General features: G+C 45.8%; 1 protein-coding gene across 3 annotated transcripts in view; it reads left to right on the forward strand.

Annotated features, from left to right (window-relative positions):
• Positions 1–27727, forward strand: part of LAZ1 (organic solute transporter ostalpha protein (DUF300)) — a 109633-nt gene that overhangs the window by 13118 nt on the left and 68788 nt on the right. For all 3 annotated transcript variants that reach the window (XM_086496425.1, XM_086496426.1, XM_086496427.1), the window contains 3 exons: positions 22373–22429; positions 22526–22634; positions 22707–22891. In XM_086496425.1, coding sequence (XP_086352551.1) covers positions 22373–22429; positions 22526–22634; positions 22707–22891 — 351 coding nt within the window. The remainder of the gene's footprint in view (positions 1–22372; positions 22430–22525; positions 22635–22706; positions 22892–27727) is intronic.

Genomic DNA, 27727 nt, shown 5'->3' on the forward strand with positions numbered 1-27727 from the left:
GGACGGACCGGGGACGGCCGGGGCCGGACCGGGGTCGGACGGACTGGACGGGTACGGCAGGGGTCGGCCGGGGTCGGATTCAAAAAAGTGACCGTTTTTGACCGTTTGCAACGGCTCTGTGCAGCCCCAACTGCCATATTTTTTAAGCCTTGGCCCTTGGGAGGCTATAAAAGGCTCCCTTGGGCCTCTTAATACTCATAGTCTCAATGCTCAATGCTCATTCCATTTCCCTCAAGCTCAAGGCTCAAGCTCATTCCATTTCCCTCAAGCTCAAGGCTCAAGTTTGAACTTTGAAGCTCTCCTCTCCCTCTTCTACCCACTTTGAAGCTCTCCTTTACTCTCTCCACACAAGCTCTCCTCTAACCCTTCTAACTTCTAAGCTCTACTCTCTCGAGTCTCTCCACCATCATGTCATCTCAAGCCAACTCCACTTCTCAAGCCGCTTCTTCTCGAAGGAGGCCCGCCGTGCAAACGTGGTCGTGGTGGGATGAAGTCGACTTTAGCTCGCGTGGCAAAGGTGGCGGTGCAAGACCATGGACGTGCAAGCTATGTCCATACAAGAGAACGGGTGGTTCAAACAAAGTGCGAGCCCATCTTCTTCATGAACCCGGTCACGAGGTGAAGTTTTGCCCTCATGTAGCTCCCGAGAAGAGGTTGGATCTTCTTGAGAAACTCACGGTGTATGAGGTTGCGGAAGCGGCCAAGAGGGGCCGTTTTGTTGCCGTTGATCCCTCCGCCACGGCGACACCGCGAGAGCAAAGGGAAGCCAACCTTGACGACATCTCTCGAACCTTCAAGAGCCATGGATCTACACCGTCCTCTTCCCTTCCACATCGCCAAACCACTCTCAACGAAAATTGGAATCCTAAATTGAAGGAAGAGGTAGATAGGTCGGTTGCCCGATTCTTCTTCCACGACCACATTGCCTTCCATGCTTCGCGGTGAGTTTCCCTTGGCATATGCACATTGCAATCTTCCATTTTGTATTCATAATGGGTTATAATTTCTCGACTCTCCATACTAACGCAACATGCTCTATTTTGTGTGGATAGGTCTCCATACTTTCGAACCATGGTTACGAAAATAGGGGAATATGGTTCCTCTTATGTGCCACCTTCATCGGAGAGGCTTCGCACCACCCTTCTTGACAAAGAGAAGCTTGCCGTGGAGCAAGCGGCCCAAGCAACAAAGGATTTGTGGGAGACCAATGGCGTCTCTCTTCTTGTAGATGGATGGAGCGACACCCGCAAGCGGTCCATCCACGGGGTGGTGGCCTACTCTCGGGGGGAGATGTACTTTGTGGAGTCACATGATGCATCCGATAGTGGCAAGGCCGCCGAGATGCTTGCTGCGGAGTGGACAAGCACCATAGAGATCACCGGCCCGGAGAATGTCCTTTGTATGGTTGCAGATGGAGAGGCGTCAAATAGGGCAGCCGGAGCTATCATTGAGGGCATGTATCCCAGCATCCATGTCACATTTTGCATGGCGCATTGCCTCAATAACCTCCTCAAGGACATAGGGAACTTGTCATGGATTTCACCCACCATTGGTGACGCCTCTCGAATTGTCTCCTTTGTGCTCAACCATCAAAAAGTGCGCCATGAATTCTCAAAGAGGAGCCAGTTGTCTTTGCTCAAATATTCAGAGACAAGATTTGCATTCAATTGGCTTATGCTAGGCCGCTTGTCTACATGTGGCGGAGCCTTAAGGGGCCTCTTTCTCAGTGATGAGTTCCAGGCCATGCCGGAGTCTACATCAGCAATAGGATTGAAATGCCGAGAATGGGCCGACGACGCCGCTTGGTGGGAGGAGGTGAAGACTCTTGACGCCATGGTCAAGCCTATTCTACACCTACTTCGAGTGGTGGATGGCTTGCAGCCATGCATTGGCAAAGTCTACGAAGCCATGGATCGGATGATAGAGGCACTTGAGAAGCTTGTGCCTGACCCTGTTCAGTATGCGGAGATTCATGGCTTGTGTGAGTCGAGGTGGAATGGATACTACTCTCCACTTCATGCGGCAGCTTATGTGCTTGACCCTGAGTTTCAAGGAAGGCGTCAAGAGACCGACAAGGAGGTGAGCAAAGGATGGCGGCTTGCATTGGAGCGCCTTGAGCCTAGCAGTGACATTAGGCGCAAGATTAGAGACGAGCTACTCAACTACAGGCAAAAGAAGGGCTCCTATGGATGTGTAGATGCACAGCTTGATCGCAACAAGATTGGCTCGGTTTTGTGGTGGGAGGACTATGGAGGAGATGGCCCACATTTGCAGCGCTTGGCTGTTCGTGTCCTTAGCCAAGCATGTACCACTAGTTGCTTGGAGCAACTATGGAGTGTGTACAGCCACATTGCCTCTAAGAAGAGGAATCGCCTTGGCGTTCAGAGGGCCAATGATTTGGTGTTTGTGAGCGCTAACTTGCGCATGCTTGCCAAGAGCATCACACACAAGGCAGATCCTTTCACTGAGTGGGAGATGGCACAAGAGAATCCATCTATGGCCGATACTCTTTTGGAGGAGCTAGAGGAGGATTTCGAGCCTCAATGCGAGCCTCCCGAGCCGGAGCCCTCATACGTTGCTGACGACCTCGACTACGACGACGATGTGGAGATTCAGCAGGCGAGCACTTCTTGAGTTTGATGATCATTGATCACTCGACTCTCGAGTCTAGACTCTTGAGTCTACGACTCTACCTACTACATAGCCCTTTGTACTTTTTGTTATCCTTGAGGCCTCAGGCTTGTCCTAAGTCCTTTAGGCTTTTTGACTCTTGAGCCCTTGTGGCATGCACTTCTCATTTTGTATCCATCGATCATCGATGTTTTATTAGCACATTTCAGCCTATATGACTCGTGTTCTTTGGTCTATTTAGTGTAAATTTATGGTCAAAGTGATGCTCTATGTGTGTGGCATGTGTGTAGGTCAAAAAATGCCCAAAAAACTCTTTTTTTTTTTTTTGCCGTTCCGACCCCCGTCCCCGTTTCCTGACTTTTGCCGTCCCGACCCCGTTCCCGACCCCGACCCGCCGTCCCATGTAACTATGATTTTCCTCCCCATTTACTGGGTCGTGGAGTCTAGAGGTTGGATCGAGCAGCCAGGGGCAGCACCTATATATGGTGCAGTTCTGCCCTAGTTCAGGGGTGCCCTCTCATGGGCACCCCAGGAGGCAGCATGTGGAGATCACCAGCAGGCAGGCCCCAGCATTTTTTATTAGCAGCTCCAACGTTTTTCCCCGGCAGCCCCCAATGTTTTTGGTGGGCAACCTCGGGGAGCTATGGAGATGATGGAAGGATCCTTGTGAGGCAATTCGCTTGCTAGGACAGACATGGGCAACCGATCTTCCCCTTCTTGTGATCCTCTCAGGGCAGTCCATCCCATGGGCATCTCAATAAGAGGCATAGCACTATACTCTTGTCCTGGCCTAGGAGAGCAGAGATCCAGTTGTCTCTCTCTCTCTCTCTCTCTCTCTCTCTCTCTCTCTCTCTCTCTCTGTGTGCCAGTTCTTCCTTTGCTAGGAGATGTATCAGTGTTGGGGAGCTCAACCCATGTTGTTGCCGTGTCAGTGATCTCATGTGCAAAAGCAGTTGGCAGTGTTGGTAGCAGTCGCAGCTGTGTGTACCTCGGGTCTATCCAGTTGGCATGTCAGTTCTATGGCGGACCACCACTTGTATGAGTATATTGTTATCAGCATGGAGAGCCTTTCCCATCTCTCTCTCTCTCTCTCTCTCTCTCTCTCTCTCTCTCTCTCTTTCTCTCTCTCTCTCTCTCTCTCTCTCTTTCTCTCTCTCTCTCTCTCTCTCTATATATATATATATATATATATGCCATTTCCCTCTTGAGTAACAGGTCTTGAGTTCAACTCTCCTCGTCGGATAGATCTTTAAGGTCTCTTGAGATAGTTTCCTACGACGTTAAAATTCTCTTCTTCTTCTTCTTCTCTCTCTCTCTCTCTCTCTCCCTCTCTCCCCCTCTCCCCCTCATAACAGGTCTTGAGTTCAACTCTCCTCGTCGGTCGGATAGATCTTTAAGGTCTCTTGGGATAGTTTCCCGCTTGAATAACAGGTCTTGTGTCACGTGCACATCTAACCCTATGTGTACGTGGACAAGCTACTTCATGACAAGGGTTCAGTTAGCTTAGTTTAGAAAGTGTTCTGGCACTTTTGTGAGTCTGTTCGCAGACCGTGCATGTCCAAGCACTTAAAGTAGATGCATATCCTCTGGTTGCGCACAACATGATCGTCAGATTACCATCAGAACCCATCATGAGCATTTTTACAGTGCACATACCTAGTTTCCCTATTTTAGCCATTTTTCACTTATTATTAATAAGTGACTTTGTTGGGAAACTGGGTAGGGCAATTTGACTCAGGCAATATGTAAGAAAACCTAGCGCTAGCACTTTTTGGCAGAAGAGGCAGCAGAGACCACAAGTCTGACAGTGCACCTTCTCAGCAAGACCCCCCGGTAGGCAACCTAGCGTTTTTCAGCCACCAAGGACCAGCGTTTTTCTCAAGTGCAGATCAGTCCCAACGTTTTGTAACTTGCAGATCAGCTCGGCGACAGCAGAATCCATAGCGTTTTTGCAGCTGATGTCCCATCAGCCCTAGCGTTTTTGGAGTTGCAGATCAGCCCTAGCATTTGCAGTTCCTTGACGATAGATCCTAGATTTGCATCAGCGTTTTCAGTTTTCAGCAGTTAGCCTCCGCACTGCAGCCCCCAAACCTCGCAGATCTCACCTTCCCGCAGAGCAGATCCTCGCTGCACGGTCAGATCAGGCAGCGTTTGTAGATTCAACCTGCTATTCGCAGATTTCAGCATCTGTGTTTTCAGCGCGTCGTCGTCGCATTGTCGTCATCGACATAGAGTCGGAATTTAGCAGATACAAGATTTGCAGATTTCAGCCCTTAGCGTTTTCAGTTTTCAGCCCATCTCATCGCCGCCCTCATCGTCGTCGACATTGTCGGCAAGTCCATTGCATTGTGGAGATTTGTGCAATCAATAGTAGTCCGCTCTCGCCATAGAGAGTGGGGCCTTTGGAGGAGGGTTTGACAACATTCTGGTGTCGTATTCTTCTCTCTCTATCTCTTAGTCTCAGCACCTTCATTCACAGTGTCTACCACTTCGTTTGTGATCATTTGCACTCTCTCACTAAAGGAACGGAAGGCTCTCCTTTTTGTAAGTAAAAGGAATCCTTGAGCACAATTCGGAGCACTAATCTTGAGCAAAGTTCAACATTCACTTCCGCTGCACCTGTATTGCTCTCTCCCAAGAGATGAAGCACAACAAGGGAAAGCCTAAAGAGAACAAGTCGTCTCAAAGTACCTCTCAGACTTCTCAGAACCCTCAGAACGGTAAGAACGGTAACTCTTCTAACCAATCTTCCTCTAGTCTCTCTGAAAAGAACTCACATAATGAATTCAAGGGTAAAGCTAACACAATTGCTAAGCCTAAGCTCACCCCATATGAAAAAGCAGCACAAGGAATTTTAGGAGGATACATCACGTCGGAAGAACAAAGCATTTATTCTAAGGAATGTCGATGTTATCATTGTCACATCAAGGGTCACATAAAAAGAACATGTCCTAAGCTTGACTCTAATGAATCTAAAGAACCCACAGAACCCACATCCTCTGTCAATGCAATAAATGAGAATACGAGTGTGACCCAAGTTTCTCATGATCCTTCCATTGATGAGTCTCTCATTAAGTGTTATGGTCATGAAGGGTGAGTGTTTTGTCATATTGTTTGATTTAGACAGTATGCATGATGTGATAAGTGACTCTCTTGTCGAAAGAACCTGCTTGGAGGTTAGCAAGACATCTCCTTTTGAGGTGTCAGGCTTCGCTCCCGGTATGGACTCTCTCATCACGCAAGAGTGCCTTGATGTTTTGTTTACTGTTCAACAAGCGTCCTTCCGCAGAAAATTTGTAGTATCTCCTCTTTCAGGATGTGATATGCTTTTAGGCATTCGATGGTTTCGTGACCATAACCCGCTCATTGATTGGGCAGCTAATACTTTCACTTTCAATGCCAAGAATGACTCTCTTGTTGTCATTCATGGGGAAGAAGTTGTTCATTCTTCATCTCTCATTTCTAATGTGCAGGCGAAGCTTGAAAAGAATAAGGAGAAGGAAACTCTCTCAGTCTTGTCTTCTCCAAAGCACGACACACATGATTTGCATGATAAAGATGTGATTATTCACAAACATGATGATTTGCATGATAAAGATCTGATTGTTCACAAGGATGATGGTTTAGTTGATACTTTGTCTAGTGAAGCTAACCTCGTTGCAGATTCTATCAATCACGAAGACCCGATCTTGGCTCTCGAGTAGAGGTCCCAAGAACCCCCACAGGATTATGTGTACGCATGATTAGTTAGTACGCATTGCATGACACACATGATTTGCATGATAAAGATGTAATTATTCACAAACGTGATGATTTGCATGATAAAGATGTGATTGTTCACAAGGATGATGGTTTAGTTGATACTTTGTCTAGTGAAGCTAACCTCTTGCAGATTCGATCAATCACGAAGACCCGAGCTTGGCTCTCGAGTAGAGGTCCCAAGAACCCCCACAGGAAGTATTATGTGTGCGCATGATTAGTCAGTATGCATTGTTCGAGTGTTTCATTCGTGATGGTTTCTTGTCTTTTAGTCACCGTCCTTATGTGATCCCTTTTCGTAGGCATGACATAATATTGTACATTGAACACGATTCACTATTGAACGAGCACGGATGTATGCGGATTACTCATGACAAGATGAAATGTTTGCACCCAAGGAATTCACATCCCATGTCTCTTCCTTGGCATGACACAATATCCGAAAGAGCACAAGAAGGATTGAGCATCAAACATTGGCATTTCCATTGTGATTTGCCAACTGTTGATAGATTTAGATCAGAAAGACAAGTTTCGATTGCATTGTTTGCGTGTGTTTGATGAACGGTTTGGCACTCCGTCTATATGTTCATCTACATTGCATGCACGGTCTTTAAAGAAGACTAGAATTTTTCTAGTCACTTTACATGGAATAGGTATGTTCATGTTTTTGTGTTGGAAGAATTTTCATTCTCGGAGATTCTTGAAGAAGGTGGACCTACGTCCATAGACGTAGATGGACCATTGACGCAGCCATAGATGACTTTGTGTCACTTTCGGCGCGGCCCAAAGAAGCAAGTGTTGTAGATCTTTATGAAGTTCAAGTATTGTGATGTGTGGGTCGGCGAAGAGTCCTTCCCATGATTCATCCAGACGTTGTTGGCGATCTCCCTCGAAGCCATACAGTTCGGTACCAGTATCTCACTTTAAAAAGGAGGGGATGTCACGTGCACATCTAACCCTATGTGTACGTGGACAAGCTACTTTATGACAAGGGTTCAATTAGCTTAGCTTAGGAAGTGTTCTGGCACTTTTGTGAGTTTGTACGTAGACCGTGCATGTCCAGGCACTTAGAGTAGATGCATATCCTCTGGCTGCACACAACATTTTTACAGTGCACAGACCTATTTTTCCTATTTTAGCCATTTTTCACTTATTATAAATAATTGACTTTGTTGGAAAACTGGGTAGGGCAATTTGACTCAAGCAATATACAAGAAAACCTAGCGCTAGCACTTTCTGGCAGAAGAGGCAGCAAAGACCACAAGTCTGGGAGTGCACCTTCTCAGCAAGACCCTCCGGCAGGCAACCTAGCGTTTTCAGCCAGCCCTAGCGTTTTTGGAGTTGCAGATCAGCCCTAGCGTTTGCAGTTCCTTGACGACAGATCCCAGATTTGCATCAGCGTTTTCAGTTTTCAGCAGTTAGCCTCCGTACCGCAGTCCCCAAACCTCGCAGATCTCACATTCGCGCAGCGGATCCTTGCCGCACGGTCAGATCAGCCAGCGTTTGCAGATTCAGCCTGCTATTTGCAGATTTCAGCATGTGCGTTTTCAGCGGCTTGTCGTCGCATCGTCCGCATCGCCGTCGTCACCGACATAGAGTCAGAATTCAACAGATACAAGATATGTAGATTTCAGCCCTGAGCGTTTTTAGTTTTCAGCCTGTCTTGTCGCCGCCCTCATCGTCGTCGACATCGTCGGCAAGTCCATTGCATTGTAGAGATTTGTGCAATCAATAGTAGACTGCTCTCACCGTAGGGAGTGGGGCCTTTGGAGGAGGGTTTGACAACATTTTGGTGTTGTATTCTTCTTTCTCTATCTCTCAGTCTCAGCACCTTCATTCACAGTGTCTTCATTCACAGTGTCTACCACTTTGTTTGTGATCATTTGCACTCTCTCACTAAAGGAACGGAAGGCTCTTCCTTTTGTAAGTAAAAGGAATCCTTGAGCACAGTTCGGAGCACTCATCTTGAGAAAAGTTCAACATTCACATCCGTTGCACCTTACATCTTGAGTTCAACTCTCCTCGTTTGATAGATCTTTAAGGTCTCTTGGGATAGTTTCCTACGACGTAAAAATTCTCTTCTTCTCTTCTTCTTCTTCTTCTTCTCATTCTCGGATGTCCCGTCTCTGTCTACCTTAGTGATCTTTCTTCTCCACAAGTGTGCCTTGTTCATGTGTTTGGCATTGCAGGTGTGTAGATTAGAGTCGAGGTCCACCGGATCACGAACCAATTCTTGTCTTCATTGCATCTGCCGCGGCCCCCTATGATACCTTTGACCATTCACATGTCCATAACATTTTATGAGTTCATCTTCTTCAAAAGTCCCCTCATGCTTAGCTTTTTGCTCTACCACACTCATAGCATTCACTTGAGGGGTAGAGTGAGAAGTTGACGCAATAGAGTTTTCCCTTGATCTCCGGAGTCATGACAGAAACTCGGCACGTTGAACTTTGTGTTGATGTATGCTCATGTGTGTGCGCGTGTGGTGTGTGTTGTGTTTGGGAGCATATGTTTGTACCTAGTTCTACACCCACTATTGGGCACTGACGACGTTAGTGGGGATGTCGTGGTATTTAGTCAATACTATGCATGATGGAGCTGATGGTTATATTGTCTCGTGGGTGACTACCATGAGTCTATACCTTGCACTTTCCTTCAAGGGTCAATCTGGGTATATCCTGGATTCATCTAGGTACATTCCTTTTTCATGTGACCTACGACTGAACTATGGAAGCACCTACGTTCCTTTGCATACAATGTGTGACAAGACACGAGAGTATAACAAACTGAATAACAGAAATTGCAAGTCCACAGAGTAGATAGAGGAAATCAGAGATCTGTATTGATGTAAATTCACGGGTACAAGAAGAGCGTAGCTCGTGTCAAACCTCCTGACCACCCCCGAGCTATCTCACTCTCAATCTTGTGCACAGTTCTCAATCTCAATCACACTCTTACTCTCAATCACACTCTCGCTATCATTCACAATCACAATCTCAAGGCGCCATCACATCGAATAGCTTCCTTTTGAGTATGAGGGCTGTCTTCTTCACGAAAAGTGGCTATTTTCGGACCTAGCTCTAGTCTTTTAACAAAGTGGCCCAAAATAGGCTTGAAAAGAGACGTCCTGCACACAAATGTATAAGAACCGCTAAAACACATCCCACACACGCGAGTTAGCCAATTTAGAAACTTGTTTTTAATTTGAAATAAAAAAATAAAAAAATAAATAAAGTCCACAATTCTCGGCCATTTTCAGTGAGCCCTAGCTCCTAAACGATTCAAAATTTGCCCGGGGCCTTCTCATATGAATTCGTCCGTCTCGTCGTGCTCTTCGATAGTCGTGTAATGCGAAAAATCCATATCTTGCTTAATTTGGCCGAAAATTTCCCTGCAAGTTGACAATTTCTACAAAAACAACGTAACACAACATTTTTCTTTAATCTACGGGCTGAAACGAGCATCAAAATGAAGGAATTTCAAAAAACTCGAAGAAGCAATATTTTTCCTCATATTTAGGACTACAATTCCTACATACAAAACTTTTCCAAATTTTGACCTTGCACTCTCAAAATTGGCTCCCGAAAGGTGTCCTGAGACCAAATTTGAAACTTCACAAAAACGATTAGAATAAAACCTTAGACTATGGAAAAATGCTGAAATGAACAAACTTTGCTCCAAACAAAATATATACCAAAAACTTTGCAAAATAAGTCCTATTACACAAGGCTTGTTCTTCTCTACTTAATTGACCACCTAAAACTCCTTGAGCAATCTTTTTATCAAGTGTGAGGTGAGGTTTATCAGATTTTCCTTTACCCTTCTCGTTAGATTTATCGCTCTTTGCTTGAGATTGAGATGGAGAATTAGATTGAGAAGAAGAACTGGAAGGTTCTTTTTATTGTTACCATTCCCATTTGAATTCTTGTCCTTAGACGAGTCATGAGAGGAAGAGTTACCATTACCTGAGGCCGTCTTAAGCTTACCTTGTTGTGCTTCATCTCTTGGACTTGAGCCAGCGTATAGCGTTTTGCACATAGTTACAGGGGACGGGGGGGACGGGCCCTAGGGCCGGGGAACGGCCGTAACCGGGCCGGGAACGGCTGGGAACGCCGAGGGACGGACGGAAAACGGGCCGGACGGGCGGGTCGCAGAGGGGACGGACCGGGGACGGCCGGGGCCGGACCGGGGTCGGACGGACCGGACGGGTACGGCAGGGGTCGGCCGGGGTCGGATTCAAAAAAGTGACCGTTTTTGACCGTTTGCAACGGCTCTGTGCAGCCCCAACTGCCATATTTTTTAAGCCTTGGCCCTTGGGAGGCTATAAAAGGCTCCCTTGGGCCTCTTAATACTCATAGTCTCAATGCTCAATGCTCATTCCATTTCCCTCAAGCTCAAGGCTCAAGCTCATTCCATTTCCCTCAAGCTCAAGGCTCAAGTTTGAACTTTGAAGTTCTCCTCTCCCTCTTCTACCCACTTTGAAGCTCTCCTTTACTCTCTCCACACAAGCTCTCCTCTAACCCTTCTAACTTCTAAGCTCTACTCTCTCGAGTCTCTCCACCATCATGTCATCTCAAGCCAACTCCACTTCTCAAGCCGCTTCTTCTCGAAGGAGGCCCGCCGTGCAAACGTGGTCATGGTGGGATGAAGTCGACTTTAGCTCGCGTGGCAAAGGTGGCGGTGCAAGACCATGGACGTGCAAGCTATGTCCATACAAGAGAACGGGTGGTTCAAACAAAGTGCGAGCCCATCTTCTTCATGAACCCGGTCACGAGGTGAAGTTTTGCCCTCATGTAGCTCCCGAGAAGAGGTTGGATCTTCTTGAGAAACTCACGGTGTATGAGGTTGCGGAAGCGGCCAAGAGGGGCCGTTTTGTTGCCGTTGATCCCTCCGCCACGGCGACACCGCGAGAGCAAAGGGAAGCCAACCTTGACGACATCTCTCGAACCTTCAAGAGCCATGGATCTACACCGTCCTCTTCCCTTCCGCATCGCCAAACCACTCTCAACGAAAATTGGAATCCTAAATTGAAGGAAGAGGTAGATAGGTCGGTTGCCCGATTCTTCTTCCACGACCACATTGCCTTCCATGCTTCGCGGTGAGTTTCCCTTGGCATATGCACATTGCAATCTTCCATTTTGTATTCATAATGGGTTATAATTTCTCGACTCTCCATACTAACGCAACATGCTCTATTTTGTGTGGATAGGTCTCCATACTTTCGAACCATGGTTACGAAAATAGGGGAATATGGTTCCTCTTATGTGCCACCTTCATCGGAGAGGCTTCGCATCACCCTTCTTGACAAAGAGAAGCTTGCCGTGGAGCAAGCGGCCCAAGCAACAAAGGATTTGTGGGAGACCAATGGCGTCTCTCTTCTTGTAGATGGATGGAGCGACACCCGCAAGCGGTCCATCCACGGGGTGGTGGCCTACTCTCGAGGGGAGATGTACTTTGTGGAGTCACATGATGCATCCGATAGTGGCAAGGCCGCCGAGATGCTTGCTGCGGAGTGGACAAGCACCATAGAGATCACCGGCCCGGAGAATGTCCTTTGTATGGTTGCAGATGGAGAGGCGTCAAATAGGGCAGCCGGAGCTATCATTGAGGGCATGTATCCCAGCATCCATGTCACATTTTGCATGGCGCATTGCCTCAATAACCTCCTCAAGGACATAGGGAACTTGTCATGGATTTCACCCACCATTGGTGACGCCTCTCGAATTGTCTCCTTTGTGCTCAACCATCAAAAAGTGCGCCATGAATTCTCAAAGAGGAGCCAGTTGTCTTTGCTCAAATATTCAGAGACAAGATTTGCATTCAATTGGCTTATGCTAGGCCGCTTGTCTACATGTGGCGGAGCCTTAAGGGGCCTCTTTCTCAGTGATGAGTTCCAGGCCATGCCGGAGTCTACATCAGCAATAGGATTGAAATGCCGAGAATGGGCCGACGACGCCGCTTGGTGGGAGGAGGTGAAGACTCTTGACGCCATGGTCAAGCCTATTCTACACCTACTTCGAGTGGTGGATGGCTTGCAGCCATGCATTGGCAAAGTCTACGAAGCCATGGATCGGATGATAGAGGCACTTGAGAAGCTTGTGCCTGACCCTGTTCAGTATGCGGAGATTCATGGCTTGTGTGAGTCGAGGTGGAATGGATACTACTCTCCACTTCATGCGGCAGCTTATGTGCTTGACCCTGAGTTTCAAGGAAGGCGTCAAGAGACCGACAAGGAGGTGAGCAAAGGATGGCGGCTTGCATTGGAGCGCCTTGAGCCTAGCAGTGACATTAGGCGCAAGATTAGAGACGAGCTACTCAACTACAGGCAAAAGAAGGGCTCCTATGGATGTGTAGATGCACAGCTTGATCGCAACAAGATTGGCTCGGTTTTGTGGTGGGAGGACTATGGAGGAGATGGCCCACATTTGCAGCGCTTGGCTGTTCGTGTCCTTAGCCAAGCATGTACCACTAGTTGCTTGGAGCAACTATGGAGTGTGTACAGCCACATTGCCTCTAAGAAGAGGAATCGCCTTGGCGTTCAGAGGGCCAATGATTTGGTGTTTGTGAGCGCTAACTTGCGCATGCTTGCCAAGAGCATCACACACAAGGCAGATCCTTTCACTGAGTGGGAGATGGCACAAGAGAATCCATCTATGGCCGATACTCTTTTGGAGGAGCTAGAGGAGGATTTCGAGCCTCAATGCGAGCCTCCCGAGCCGGAGCCCTCATACGTTGCTGACGACCTCGACTACGACGACGATGTGGAGATTCAGCAGGCGAGCACTTCTTGAGTTTGATGATCATTGATCACTCGACTCTCGAGTCTAGACTCTTGAGTCTACGACTCTACCTACTACATAGCCCTTTGTACTTTTTGTTATCCTTGAGGCCTCAGGCTTGTCCTAAGTCCTTTAGGCTTTTTGACTCTTGAGCCCTTGTGGCATGCACTTCTCATTTTGTATCCATCGATCATCGATGTTTTATTAGCACATTTCAGCCTATATGACTCGTGTTCTTTGGCCTATTTAGTGTAAATTTATGGTCAAAGTGATGCTCTATGTGTGTGGCATGTGTGTAGGTCAAAAAATGCCCAAAAAACTCTTTTTTTTTTTTCGCCGTTCCGACCTCCGTCCCCGTTTCCTGACTTTTGCCGTCCCGACCCCGTTCCCGACCCTGACCCGCCGTCCCATGTAACTATGGTTTTGCAATGTTGGATCACCGGTTTGCACTTCAAACTTGATCGAGTGGTCCAATTCAAAGAGAAAGGCCTCTAACCTTTCCTCGTCTGATTTGTACAATTGTCCACCTAACTAAGACACACGATTAGCATACTATATCACATGTTTACCTTGTTGAGACAAAGCCTAAAAATCCTCTTTCAATTGCTTCAGGTACTGTGGAGGTAAGAAACGAGTCTTGAGACCCTCCTCGAACTCCTCCCAACTAAGCTCGAGAGGGGGAACGAGGAGAGACGCTCGAGAGGGGAACGAGGAGAGACTCGGAATGTGGGCTTCCTCCTCCTTCTCCATCCGCTCATCCTTCCAAGTGATGGCATCACTCGTGAGAACCAAGAGAACCTTTTTTTAATAGACTTTTTAACAACCGCAAAATAGGATGTAAATTGATGCAACCAAGGATAAATGACAATAGCATCCATCTTACCGTCATACTTACAGAACGTGATCTTCTTGGGAATTGGTTCGTTGGTTGCCTCCGCGATGGTCTTGGCAAGCTTTTCATAATCAGGCTCCGAAGAAGGTGTCGGATCGCATTGCCAAAGTGGTGATGAGATCACGCGTGGTTTGGCTTTCCTGCCTTCGGGCCTCGGCGTCTGCCTTGCGCTCCCTTCTACGAGCCTTGACTTCGGCCGCCAATCGACGTTCCTCTCGCTCCGCCGGTTCCACACGCCCTTGTCGACGTCTTTCCTCTTTCCGCATCATCAATCATCATCCGCATCATAGCATCCATGGGATTTGGTGTCAATGAGGGAGGGGCAGGGGGAGTGCAAAATCTTCAAAGCTCTGATATCAATGTCAGGTGCAGTGGAATTGAAAAGGTGAAGATCTAGGTTTTACACCTCCACAAATCCTTTACTTCTTTTCCTTGCGTTAGTGATTACTTTTAGCTTGAATGAAGATTCCTTTTGGAGAAAGGGAATGAGAGAATGCGGTAGAGATGTGTGGAGAGAGAGAGAGAGAGAGAGAGAGAGAGAGAGAGAGAGAGAGAGAGAGAGGGGGTCCCAACCAACCCTCTCAAGGGCCTTCCACACCATTGCCAATGTGGTATTCGCTTTAGATTGCGTAAATGGAATGTACACACAACGCAATACCTCAAGTGCAGACTCTACCAACTCGAATGATGACTTTCGCCGCGGTAACTCCTCAAAACAAGGCACCTTTGGGGCTGATTTGATGCACCTTTGAATCCTCCTTGATTTGGGGTTGCGGATGGCCACCACGGGGCTGATTTGCACTCTCGATGTGAGGAATGAAGGGCTGAAAACGCAGATCTCGACGAGGCCGATGATGGACAGCAATGGAGCACTTGATGCCGGCGAGGGAATGGCTCGATGGGCTACCGAAGTACCGGACCGCAACGGGAAGCACTCGTGAGCAAAGTCAAGCCGTGTTCCGGCAAGGGAACGGGCTGAAATCTGAAAACACTGGACTGATCTGGCGATGAAACCCAAAAACATTGCTGCTGGCTGAAAACGCTAAGGATGAATTCTGCTTTCCACTAGCGCTTCCTCAATTTGCATTAAATGCTAGCTACCTAGGTCCCTTTATAGGTGAGATTGGTAGGTTATAAAGTTTATTAGGCTTAGGTACGGCAATCCGTCCACCACCCAACAAATAAATCAATAAATTGATTTATTAATAAGTTAGGCTAGGGGGTGTCTTTTTGGGTGAAACTGTCGTACATTTGCCCACCCTGGAATCCGAGCGACGCGGGGAATGGCTCGTTGGATTCTGCTAACCTAGAACTATATGCATGTCATGCTAGATGGCCAAGGTTGTTTCAAAACGTACGTACGATCCATTCCATACCGTACATTTGTACTTTACAATCCGTCTGGTACGGATCGATCCGTACAAGTCAAATTTTTTGATTTTTTTTTTTGGGGGGGGATAAGGTCATCGAGTGATTTTGTGAGGGTTTTCAAGCCATTCCGTACACTTTTGGGCACATAAACAGAGATGCCTTCAAATGTCTTTAAAAGCTAATGCATGTAATCTTGTTTTTAATTGGAAATGTCCTAGAAAGTTTTGTAAATTGAGGTTCTTTTACAAGAGTACGTATTTTTATGTAATTTTTTGTTTTGTTTTGTATGGAACAATGTACAGCACGTACATATCTACCACGTACAATACGTTTTGAACCACCTTGCCGGATGCATGTAATAACACCCGTCAAAACGCGTATACAAACTATTCATGCAAGAGGGTTCCAACATCGGAAAGCCTAATCTAATGGACTTGTCTGGACATGCAGGTCTTGTGAACAATCTCACAAAATTGTTGGTACTAATCCTAGGATTCTAGCACTCCTATTGGAAGAAGGGGAAGATAAGCTTTGGAAGTCGATGAAGCATGTCCACGTGGCACACATAGCCATGTGCACGTGACAACATATGTTCATAAAATCATTTCCGCAAAATAATGTCAGCCTGTCAGTATCCCTAAATCTCAAAGACAAACTAGTCACTTTATTCAATCGAGGAAATCTGTGACAAAGGAGTGAAGTGACTCCCCTCTTGTGTAGTCCACACCGCACCAAATTCAACCTAATGATCGGTAACTTTTGGCATAGACAGTGCTAATATTCCAAAAAGCTTCAAGGTATAGCTCTCTCTGAAGAGAGTTTGCGATGTTCTCCTCCTCCATCCACTTTGCATCGAGGGCCAAAAAGTACCCTTGACCAAACTATCTAGTGGACCTAGCTTACCTTTTTGTTCTTTCAATGTGCCGTGTGACCTGTTGGTAGCCCTGCTGGCCTCCTTGTCTTCTGGCATCTCAATCAGAATCGTTGGAATTCTCTGATAAACCATCAGCTGATTCCCTTGCATCATCGGAACCCGTGGATGCACTATCATCTGATTCCTTGTCTGCTCTGGACCTGCATCTGGTTCCCTGGGGTTGTTGGAACCTTTGGATGCACTATCATTTGATTCCCTTGCTTCTCCGGAATTCTCTGATAAACTCACTCCGGTTCCCTTGGTTCTCTCTCTCACTGAAAGACTCTTACCTTGTTGAGGTGGACACTAGCTTGTCCATAGGATAAGTCAATGAGCCGGCATGCATTCCAAAACCTTGCTTGGCATGTCCCATAAGTCTTTGAATAGAGTCAGACTTCTGTTGCAAACAATATTGTCGAATCTCTTTTGGCAAACCATAGTAAAACCATTCGAATTGATCCCTCAAAGTGATCCTTCAAAACGAGTACATTGGCAAATAGGTATCCCAAAACTTCTGGTAGGAGTCATCCAACGTATCTTTCTTAGTCATTTGGAGATGATGCCAAGCCGTGATGACATCTTCATATATTCAAGTGAAAATTCTCTTGAATTTTACCCACTTCATAGGTGTTTCTCTACATAACAGCAGAGTAGACCACCATGTCTATGCATTTGTTTTCAAGTACGATGCCGCCCTTCTCACCTTGGAGCGTCCCGAGAACCGACCTTCCAAGAATGTGACGTCAAACTGCTGTATGAACTCAAGGGCTTAATGAGTGTCCTGGTAGCCTAAAAACGTGTCAAACATGACTGCTTGACCCCCATTCTTGAAATCCTTGGTCTTCTTGTTTATTTGTTCACTCTCAGAAGAGGACGAGCTCTCCTCCTCTTAACTGCTAGACACTCCTTCTAAACTTCTTTTAAAATCTGCTTTTTCTTTTTCTTTGCTTCTTCTGCCTTTTCTCATCCTCTCCAGAACTAGAGGACGACGAACTATCGGAACTCTCTGAAGACGAAGAAAAATATGGATCATCCTGGAAACGAATACGTTGTTTGGATCTGCTTACCACCTCGAAAGTCAACTTCTGGCCCTAAAATCGGGGAAATCCACCGATTTCCTCTTCTTTCGAGAGTGCTTTAGGCCTTTTCTTAACTGGTTCATCTTCTTGTCAAGAGCTCTGTCCAACTCTTTTTGCTAGTACAATTTCCTTTTTTTTGCTCTCGACTTTTCATTCTACTTCCTTATTGTCTTGAGAGGAGAATCGACGCCCTCTTGCCATCTTGAGTGAATCTCATCAATCGGATATTTCTTTAGGTGATTCACATATTTAAGGTCTTTGGAGTACTTTATCAATCTTTTCACACACGTACCAACTTGTAGTTGACATTTGTAATCTGCTCTGGTAAAATTCCTGGCCAGAATTTTGTCTAAATCTACGTTGGTTTCTTTAGTTTCCACGCTAGGTTTCATCTTTTTTCATCTCCCCATAGAGAGTTGTCGTCTTCGTCAAATTCTCTGCGAGAACCCATGATGTTGCAAAAAGGATCGGATCTTCTGTAGAAGAAGAATCGTTCTGAGCTCTGATACCACTGTTACAGGTTTGGACACTCCAAGCGAGAAATCAATAGAAACACACGAACAGAAACTGCAAAATCATTGAACTTGAGTAAAGAGAACGAGAAAAGGAGTTGACACGACATGGCGGAGTTTTGAGCCAAGACGCACTGGCCCCAAAGACTCACGTCCCCTTTTGGTATTTCTTTATTATTACTAGGCACAAGTACAACTTGCGAGGTCCAACTCTCTCCGAGACTCTACGTCCAGATGCTCTCCGAGAAGTGACCCCCGGGGCACTGATAAACTTACATGGGATGCCTAAAAGTAGAGTCTCAAAACATTAGGTAAAAATTGCATAAAATTTCCAGAAAGCTGCCAACTTAGATTTTTGAAAATCCGTACAACCTGCCACGTCAGCATTGTAGCGCAATTTTTGGAATTCCGTACAACCATGCCACGTTAGCAGTCCGTACGGTTCCGTCATGACAACAGTCACCGGGATTTATGGAGGTGCAACCCAGAGTTCAAGCTTTTGAGTTTTTAGGGTTAGGCCCCTTTGCTGGTGTTCCATAAGTTGGGTAGGGTTAAGATTATTTAAAAACCATAACCCCCTTCAGTTGAGACCCCTCAGCCACACTTTCTGGGTTCAGTTCCTCTTGTCCACCCGGCCAGCTCTCTTCCAGTTGGGCACGCCACATCATCACTTTGTTACAATGTAGGTCACTCTCCTTGAGGGTGGAGCACTTTAGAGTGGGGAAATGATCAGGATACGAGTAGTTTATGTCTTTACCCTTAGTTTTTTTGCATTCTCTTGGAGCGGGCAGCAACACTAACTTCTGCAATTGCTGGTTGTGCGACTTGAGTCAATTGAGTTGAGGAGATTCTTGTTAGAGCTCGATTTACTTTCAGCGGACAACATTTTACTTCCCGGACACCTTTTGGCGGTAGTGGCTGGATGGTATACTAGCCAAGTACTATTCGACCTCCGAGTTTTGTAGTAGATATTCTTGTCCACGATATCCTCTCTTCAGTTGTAGATTGCTCACTCCAACTTCTTGATTAGTCTTCCTTTCCAGGAGCTGAGAGGAGGTGGTGTGGCATCTCTTCGGATTTGTCTAGTTGGTCCCAGTGTCTCCTAGGGACAGGTGACATGGAGTGGGGGCTGTTTTGTGGCAGTGCCTGTAAACGGCCTGTTCAATCCAAAAAGGGCGGTAGAAAACCTTGATTTAGCTTTCACCCATTATTAGTCGTCTATTATACCTGCGCTATTGTGACACAAGAGAGGGGAATGGGATACAGATGCTAGAATGCACCTGTATGAGAAGACCGACACCAGATTGGCCCCTAACTTAGGCGCCCCTTTCGGTATTTCTTTATTCTTCCAAAGAGGGAATAAACAAGGTGGATCCCTACAAGCTGCCCCGCACAAACTTGGCTGAATTTCAACTGTTCCGGCCCGATTTCGGCAGCATAACTGTACTAGGACCCTTCACAGTCAGTATTCCCACGCATTGAGTGACTTTCCCGACGCATACGGGCACTTTGCAAGACCTGGCGAGAATCTGCAGCACGCTGAATTCTCTGTTTTCAGCCCCGAAAATGCGCCAGATCGCCTGTACAGCGGTCCCCTTGCGTCCCCGAACCTCTTGGGGGTATTAGGGTCCGTTTAGGGCCAAAACCCTAAACCTGCAAAAATACACAGCAGGCTGTAATTTACTGTTTCGGGCTCCGTTTCGCGTGCCGGTCGCATCTGTAGCAAGTCCTCGAGCTCCCGCACCTGTAGGGCTACTTGCCCTTTGAATCGGACGAGATTTCCGGCGTGAAACCTCTCCGAATTCACCTGTACGTGCGGGGGGATTAGCCGCTAGCTAATCCAGTACCTATGCAAGAGGCTCTTGCCTCGGCAATCGCGCATGAACCCACACAACTGTACATTGGTCAAATGAAGAGCCCACTAGAGGGGCATAACATACTGCCAAAGGGGAGAGAGAGGGCAATGCGTAGCGTGCAAGGCATCACTCCTGGCACCGCACTGTGCATAAGAGGGAAAGCAAGCACTCCATAGCTCTTAACCTGTGACAAAATCTGAAATCAGCCTCCTCTCTTATTTTAGGCGCCCCCTCTCTGGCCAGGAGTAGCAGAATGCTCACAGAGTGCCACATGGCACATTTTCCGACTTTGGGCATTCCCGGCTAAAAATATCTCAACTGGTGCGTCAGTTGACTTTGCAGCAGAGCAAGAAAATGTTCCCCTTGTCATTCCGGAGGTAATGACGCCAACACATTTTCAGGTCCCAAAATAGCAGTTCCCTAAATTTTAGGAGATGCTGCCATTGTATCTTTCTAGGTCATCCGACCCTCTTTGTACACTGCGGCCACATCCAGAACTGAAATGTAGCCTCTGTAGCAAAGGATTCCACTTTGGCTAGTCAATGACCCCACTTGGCTAACCATAGTCCTTGTCCAACCTTAGTGCTCTCTTGCCCTCAGGCCTGGACTCCCTCTGAACAGTTCCACACTAGCTATGCAATGCAGGGCAGTTAGATTTCCCGAGGGGTGTTTCCAAAAGGTGAAAGTAAATAGATAATAAGAAAGAAATCAACAAAAAGGATAGATAGTAGTCACACGCTGGTGACAGTGCCCGGCCGTAGTGACGTTGTTTTCTCATGTTGGGATTCTTCTAGCCTAGTTTAGTCCTTGGGTTTTGGTTTTTTCCTAGCCATATAAGCTCCTACAAGTGTAGAGGTTTCCCCCCCGCTTCCCATGTGCCCTCTTGCATTTTTCTCTCCTTGCTGGTCTATTTCCAACTTGTGGGGGGTGAGCATGTGGGTTGGGCAGCCAGGGTAGGGCCTATATATGCGCCTAGGGGGGTCACCTCTTGGTGTGTGCTCAGCCCAGCACGGTGCACAAAGGGGCAGCCCCAGCCAGCGGTTTTGGGCAGCAGAAAGGGGGGGGGTGTTTGCAAATCTGCCTCTCTCCAGCATTTTCTGATGCTCTCCCTAGCGTTTTTCATTGGCAGCCCCCAGTGTTTTTGGTGGGCAGCGGCGGTGAGGTTTGCTGGCAGTGGCGGGTAGCACTTGCAGAGTCCCCTCTCTAGGGGCGATGGTCAACATACTTACCCCTTCGAGTATTTTCCTCAGGGCAGCTCATCCGATGGGCATCTTTGTCAAAGGCACTTTCTTGCTTGATGCCAGGAGGTGGATCAATGATGGGGTTCCAACCCATGTTGAGGCCGTGTTAATGGTCTCGTATACAAGAGCAGATGGCAGTAGCAATTGCAGTTGTGTGTATCTCAGGTCTATCCATTGGGACTTGTTAGATCTATGTCGAACCACCCTTGTTCACTTGTATGAGCTGTTTGTTATCAGCATAGAGAGCCTTTCCTCTCTCTCTCTCTCTCTCTCTCTCTCTATGGATGGAAACTCAGAGATGTTATCCACCATTGCTAATATCTATGAGGAAAGCACATTTTTATTACGAGGTGGGAAAACTCAGCTCTAATTTGGGGCAGTGTGACCCAAAATGCTACTCTTTGTATGGCTGGCCTTGGATAATAGAAGAAAATGCTTATTTTCACACGGTACAGTTTGTTGAAGGCTTTTTAAGGTGGTAGTGTTATACTTAGTGTCACAAACTACTGACGTGTCCAGCCACTGAAGAACGGAGCCAACCTGTAGATTCCGGCTCAGAGGCCTAACCCTAAGTGAAGAAGGTGGAGCAGCAAAAGAAGTTTTACCGACTTGCAAAGTCTTGTTGAGTGGCCTATTTTTAAAGAAGAGTTCCCACCAACTTATGGGACCTCGTCCGATGGGGCCCAAGTGACATAAAGGCATTAAAATAAAGCTGGACCCTCACACACACTCAAAAAAATAGAGTTAAAACTGATGACGTGGCAGCCAATACAAACTCCCAAATTTTGAGTTGACATGCTGATGTGGCAGCCTGTACGGATTTCCGGATTTCACGCTGAACTGATGACGTGGCAGTTGTAGAGATTTTCACAAAACGCGCTGACAGCTTTTTGCCACCCGCTTTTGGACCAGATGCTTTTGAGTTTGAATGCTTTTCATGTAACTGCTTTGCAAGGCCAAGGGCCTTTAAATATGTGCAGAGGGCTCCTTCTCTGACACACTTCTTGGTGAAGGTGCAGAGCGTGAGTATCGGCATTGTACCGAGTTTAAGTAATATAAAGAAATACCGAAAGGGGCACCAAGGTTTGGGGCCAGTACTCTCTGGGGTGGAATTCCGCCACTCCGTGTCGCGTGTGCTCTCTCTCTTTGAGTTAAGTTGTTATTGAAGTGCTAAAAGTCTGTTCAGTCTGTTCTTTTCTATTGGCACGTGGTGCCCGTCTCGTGACACTGAAACTTGGATGCCCTGCATTTCCTTTTACGTTGAAATCATTGGTTTGCCATTTGACAGAAGCAGACACATTTTGTTTATGTATCATTCTTGTGGTTGTTTGTTTATCAGGAGCAAAAATGGATTATAGGAGTAGTTTTAATTGTGCCGTTGTATGCAGTTGAATCGGTAAGCTCTTTAACTTGGCTTTCTAAAGAATGCTTTCCGGCGATGTTTTGAAGCATGTAAGGTTGGCGTTCTTACTCCTTTTTGCCCCTCCTGCAGTATGTATCTTTATGCAGCTCCCATGCGGCTCTTGTATTCGAGATCGTACGCGATTGCTATGAGGCTTTTGCATTGTATTCATTTGGACGCTATCTCATCGCCTGCTTGGGTAGTGTTTATATTAAACTCATTATTTTTGTGTGTTTTTGACAAAAGTTGATTGGAGGTTAACTTTTGGTAGGTGGAGAGGAGAAGACTATGGAATCCATGGAGAGGCAAGCAGTTTCAGGTCCTCGCACTCCACTCCTTGTTCAGACTGCAGGCAGAGCTGCTGTTAAACATAGCTTTCCTCTAAGTTATATTCTGCAGCCTTGGGATCTTGGAAAGCAGTTCTATCAAGCATTCAAATTTGGCATTGTTCAATTTGTAAGTCAATTCTCACAATGCTTGTGCTTTGAACCAAACAAAATCGTGCACAGGTGTATACCTTCTCAAGGCTTTATGTATGCTTGCACAAGTTTGTGCATGATTACACGTCTATCTTCCCTGTTTTGTGCTATAAGAGTGCATACAAATAAACATTCAAGTAGCTGTTAGGAATCTGGCTTTGAAAAAAAGTTATAGCCTTTCTTATGTGACTTTCTTTTAATTTGGGAGAAAAAGTTCTCTTTTATCCAGCATCACATCCAGAACACATACCCTGTTAACTCTCAAGTCTGTGCAAAGGAGCTAGCGGGAGGAAAAGCCCTACAGGGTAACATGAAGATCATCGTTCATGATAAGGAAAGTCTCTGTTGCCAAGCATGGATGTCCGAGAGCATCCCACAGATGCTGGGAAGGTAGATAAAGGAGCACGAGAGTGCAAACATTGTAAAAGAAACTCCCTGTTAGGCTTACAACCAGGGGGTCATCCTTGCTCTATGCATTTTCCCAGCAGTGATGCTTTGTGCAGTTGGATCTACAATGCCAAGCCCTTCCTGGGACTATGCAAGATAAATCACTGACCAAGCCGTCTGAGCTAGGCCACCAGCTTGAACAAACCAATGAAACTTTCAGATTAATGACTGACAGCAGAATGATGGCCACAGGAATCTGGTCAGCGACTACAGCACAGCGAACCAAGAAAAGATGGGTACTACGGCATTACAAGAGTTTCCTCTGAATGCTCAGGACGACCGTCAGCTGTTGCAGGCCCACTCATAAGTCTTTTTTATAATACTCTAGGAATTCACCAGTTCAAGGTTGGCTGCAATGGAAACTATCCTGTATTCTGGAACCCCTGCCATTCTTATGAATGGTTAACATGGCATACAAGGTGAATAGCAATGTTTGATACAAATCTATGTATAGGTATGTGTGGTGTGCACGTGTGTAAGCTGTGTGTATATAGTTTTTATACCTCAGCCCCCTTTCTAAAGACTTACATTGCTACAATACATATGTAATACATACAAACATATGTGCACATGCGCTCATACACAGAGGCACATGGAGCACAAAATGGGAACAAGGCTGCAAGGATGGCACGAGTATCCATTCTCTATGACTAATGAGTATTTTTTCTCTTGCTTAGACAAATGCTAGCCTTTATTATGGTTGAGTAGGCCCATCACCTCCGGAGGGTGATAGAAACTCAGTTTGTTGGTTTTATAGAGTACGTTCAAAGCATGAATGACCTCTATACAAACCTCATATACTCTTGGACACTGACGACGTGAGTAGGGATGTCATAGCTGTTGTCCAATCCATGCATGATGAAGGTGATAATCTTATTCTTCCTGTTTGGACAAGCAGCGAAGTTGAGGTCAGATATTGTCAAGTTTGGATGTGAGGATACTTAAGTGTTTCATCCTATTTAGCTATGTGTTCTGAAGATCGAAAGCTGTAGATTAGACTTGAGAGACTCAAACACTTGATTGATTGAATGAATGAAAACTGAGTACAATAGGCTTCTCATTTAGGAGACGAAGAGTCACAAATGAAACGACATGTCTCATGGTGAAGAGACATGGTTGTAGATGTAAAGACACATCCTTTGGACGAAGAGTTGCAACCATTGGTTGAAGGGCGTGAACAGTTGTCGAAGGAGTGTTGCTTTTGGTGAAGAGGCATGTCTCTAGAGCGAAGAGTCGTGATCATCCAAGTGTAGGGGTCCTCCTTGGCATGTCACTTCTCGTATTTGCAACTAGGACTAGATGTAATAATGTAACATAGTCACAATCGTGACATTCCCTCCCATTTTTAATAAGACCCAAGGGCAGTTGTAGAAACTCTAGGAGAAGGAAATGTATTGTTATAGTGCTTCTGCATTCAAAGCTCTAATTGTTAAGTCCCATGACATGGCATTATTCTTGACCATAACTATTTTGTCAAACTGAAAAAATGATCATTTCTGTAGCTCGTCTCATCTTTGTCAAAAGTAGAAGTATCACATTTGCAACTTTGCAAGAATTCTTATCGAAACATGGGCTTGTAAGGAATTCTGTCACAGCTTCGAGTGAACTATTGGTAAATTGAGTTGAGTCTTTTGCTGAGTGATGACCACTGGTTGGAAATCTGCAAGGTATTCCATTGGTTTGACTGGAACAGTAAAGTCCTCCTGAAGGGATGTCATAGACTCTTTTGAGTAGTGTTTGGAGGTACATCCATCTATTCAGGTTTATCAATGGAAAAAGTTGTGTCCAAAGATTCAATTGTAGTGATTGAATTGCGCTGCAAGGGTCTGTATCTGATTTATCCTTTGCACTGTTGAAGGTAAGGATTGGACTCTTCAAGTTTGAAGAATTATCATTCACCACAATATCTGGTATTTGTTCAAAGACAAAGACTTTGTTTTGCAAGGGCAGTGATGAGGCGACTTTATGTGCCTAGAACACGGCCAAAGAAAGGGTTATGTGCTTGTTAATTGTCACACAAGAACCAGAATCTTTTGAATCTTCAACTGTTTCAACGGGTATTAAGGCTTCTAGTTGAGAAGTAGGAAGTTGATGCAGATGTGGCCTCTTAGACCCGTGCAGAATCCTCTTGCACAAGGAAAGGATCAATAAATCTTCAACTTTACCACCATCAGATAAGAAAGACTTAAATATAGGGCATGGCTCCCAAGGGGGAACTTGTCCAGTGTTGTTGCATTCATGACCGAGTATGCGACTAGGATCGGATATGTGTGCCACTAAGTAAGCCTATCTTGATATGGCTGATTTCTTTTTAAGATGAGATCCTTTGGAAGCTTCATGTTATTGCTTTTGTTGCTGACGATTCTTATAATAAGTAGGTTGCTTAGAACTGTAGCATTTCCAAGAATATTCATGTTGAGACTTTTGCTGCTTGCACGAAGATACTTGTGTCTAGTTGTCTCTGAGAAACCATGCTTTGGGTGAGAAAATTTTGGATGCGAAACCTCTGGTTTGAGTGGTTGTTCCTACTCGGCCACTGAAGCCGATGAGAAAATTGATTGTGTAGTAGGCCTCACGAAGCGCGAAGAAGTATAACCATGAAGCACATCTAAACGTGAGGCCATCAATATAACAATAGAGATAGCTTGTTGGAGGGATGCCATTTGCTTTTTTAGAACTGCTATCGGGATCCTTGGGCATAATATGGTCGTCGCCATTTTGTGATCCGCCCGTGCCGACTCCTTAGAGAGAGTAATTGGAACTGTGTGGCACGACGATTTGTCACATACACACGGTACTCCTCTTGGGTGGGGACTACATTTGTTAGTGGTAATGGATCCTGAGGAGCTGGCTCAGGAAGAGGGAGAATAAGTGGGAGATGGAATATCCTCTAGAAAAGCAGGAACTGGATTGGTTAATTCTAGCGCTGGCTCAGGCTCGGGAACGGGTGCTAGCAGCAAGAGTGGTTTTGGAGTGAGTAGAGGGAGAAGAGGATTTCCTGAAAGAATCTCCACGAGTATCTCGTCTATGTATGAAAGATATAGAGCGGGCACATTGAAGGCTTCCGCATCCACACAATTAGAGCAGCCAGGATGCATATGAGAGGTAGTGTGCAATCTGCAAATTGCTAGCGTCGCTTGCAAGTAGCAAGTTGCCATAATTGACTCTTGTTTTTTTTTTTTGAATTTGCCACCTCAGCAACTTTGCCGGCCACCAATTAAAGTCCAGCAGCCGAAGAATTAACATATGGCTAGTGCGTAAAAAGAACCCAAATTGTGGGCTGCAGCGTAAGTGATGATCTGTCGTATGCTGCCTCTTGGTGCTGAAAGGGTGCGCACAACGATGGAAGGGCAGATGGGTGTGAACCTTCGCAAGGTGAGTGGCCAGTCGCGTTGTCCCTTCATGGAAAAGTCACCACCTCAAAAGTATGAAGAGTCACCACTTGTGAAAAGGTACAAGGCAGGGACTACGAGCACAAAACTGTCACACCATGACCAAGTAAGCATTATGCACGCATTTGTGTACACACGTCTCTTATGTGTATAGCATAGAAATAAAGGTTAGGGTTACTTCAGAGTACTTTACTTTGCACATGCCATCTTTATGCTGCTTTCATGCAACTCCGGGAGAGGTTAAGAATGAAGCGGCGAGGGTGATACCATTGTGGGGATTACTGCTACTATTTAGTGTTTCATCTTATTTAGCTATGTGTTCTTAAGACTGAAAGCTGTAGATTAGACTTGAGAGACTTGAACACTGACGTTTGATTGATTAAATGAAAAAAAATTGAGTACAACAAGCTCCTTATATAGGAGACGAAGAGTCACAAATGAAAAGACACGTTTCATGGTGAAGAGACATGATTGTAGATGTAAAGACACATCCTTTGGACGAAGAGATGCAACCATTGGTTGAAGGGGTGGGATCAGTCGTCGTCGTCGAAGGAGTGTGGCTTTTGGTGATGAGGCATGTCTCTAGAGCAAAGAGTCATGACCATCCAAGTGTAGGGGTCCTCCTTGGCATGTCACTTCTCGTATCTGCAACTAGGACTAGAAGTAATAATGTAACATAGTCACAGTTGTGACATTGGATCTTTGTACTTCTTTGGTTATTTTTAGCCTCTTCTGTGTAGGTTCGTAGTAGTATTTGTTTCTATTATTTAGCTTACATTAGGATTCAATTAGAAGTTGTGTGGAGCTTGATTTCTAGGATTTAAGTCTTTGAGATGTCTTATTTTTGTTAGTTTAAAGTTGGTTACTTGTTTAAAGTTCTAGTCAAGTAAGCTGCTTCAACTTTTTTGCTTATGCCTTTCTAAAACAATATCTAAGTGAATAATGGTTTGTTTTATTGAGTTTTGTTTAGTAGA

This window comes from Adiantum capillus-veneris, chromosome 23, assembly GCF_014529385.1.
Source record: "Adiantum capillus-veneris isolate H3 chromosome 23, ASM1452938v2, whole genome shotgun sequence".
NCBI classification, from domain to species: Eukaryota; Viridiplantae; Streptophyta; class Polypodiopsida; order Polypodiales; family Pteridaceae; genus Adiantum; species Adiantum capillus-veneris.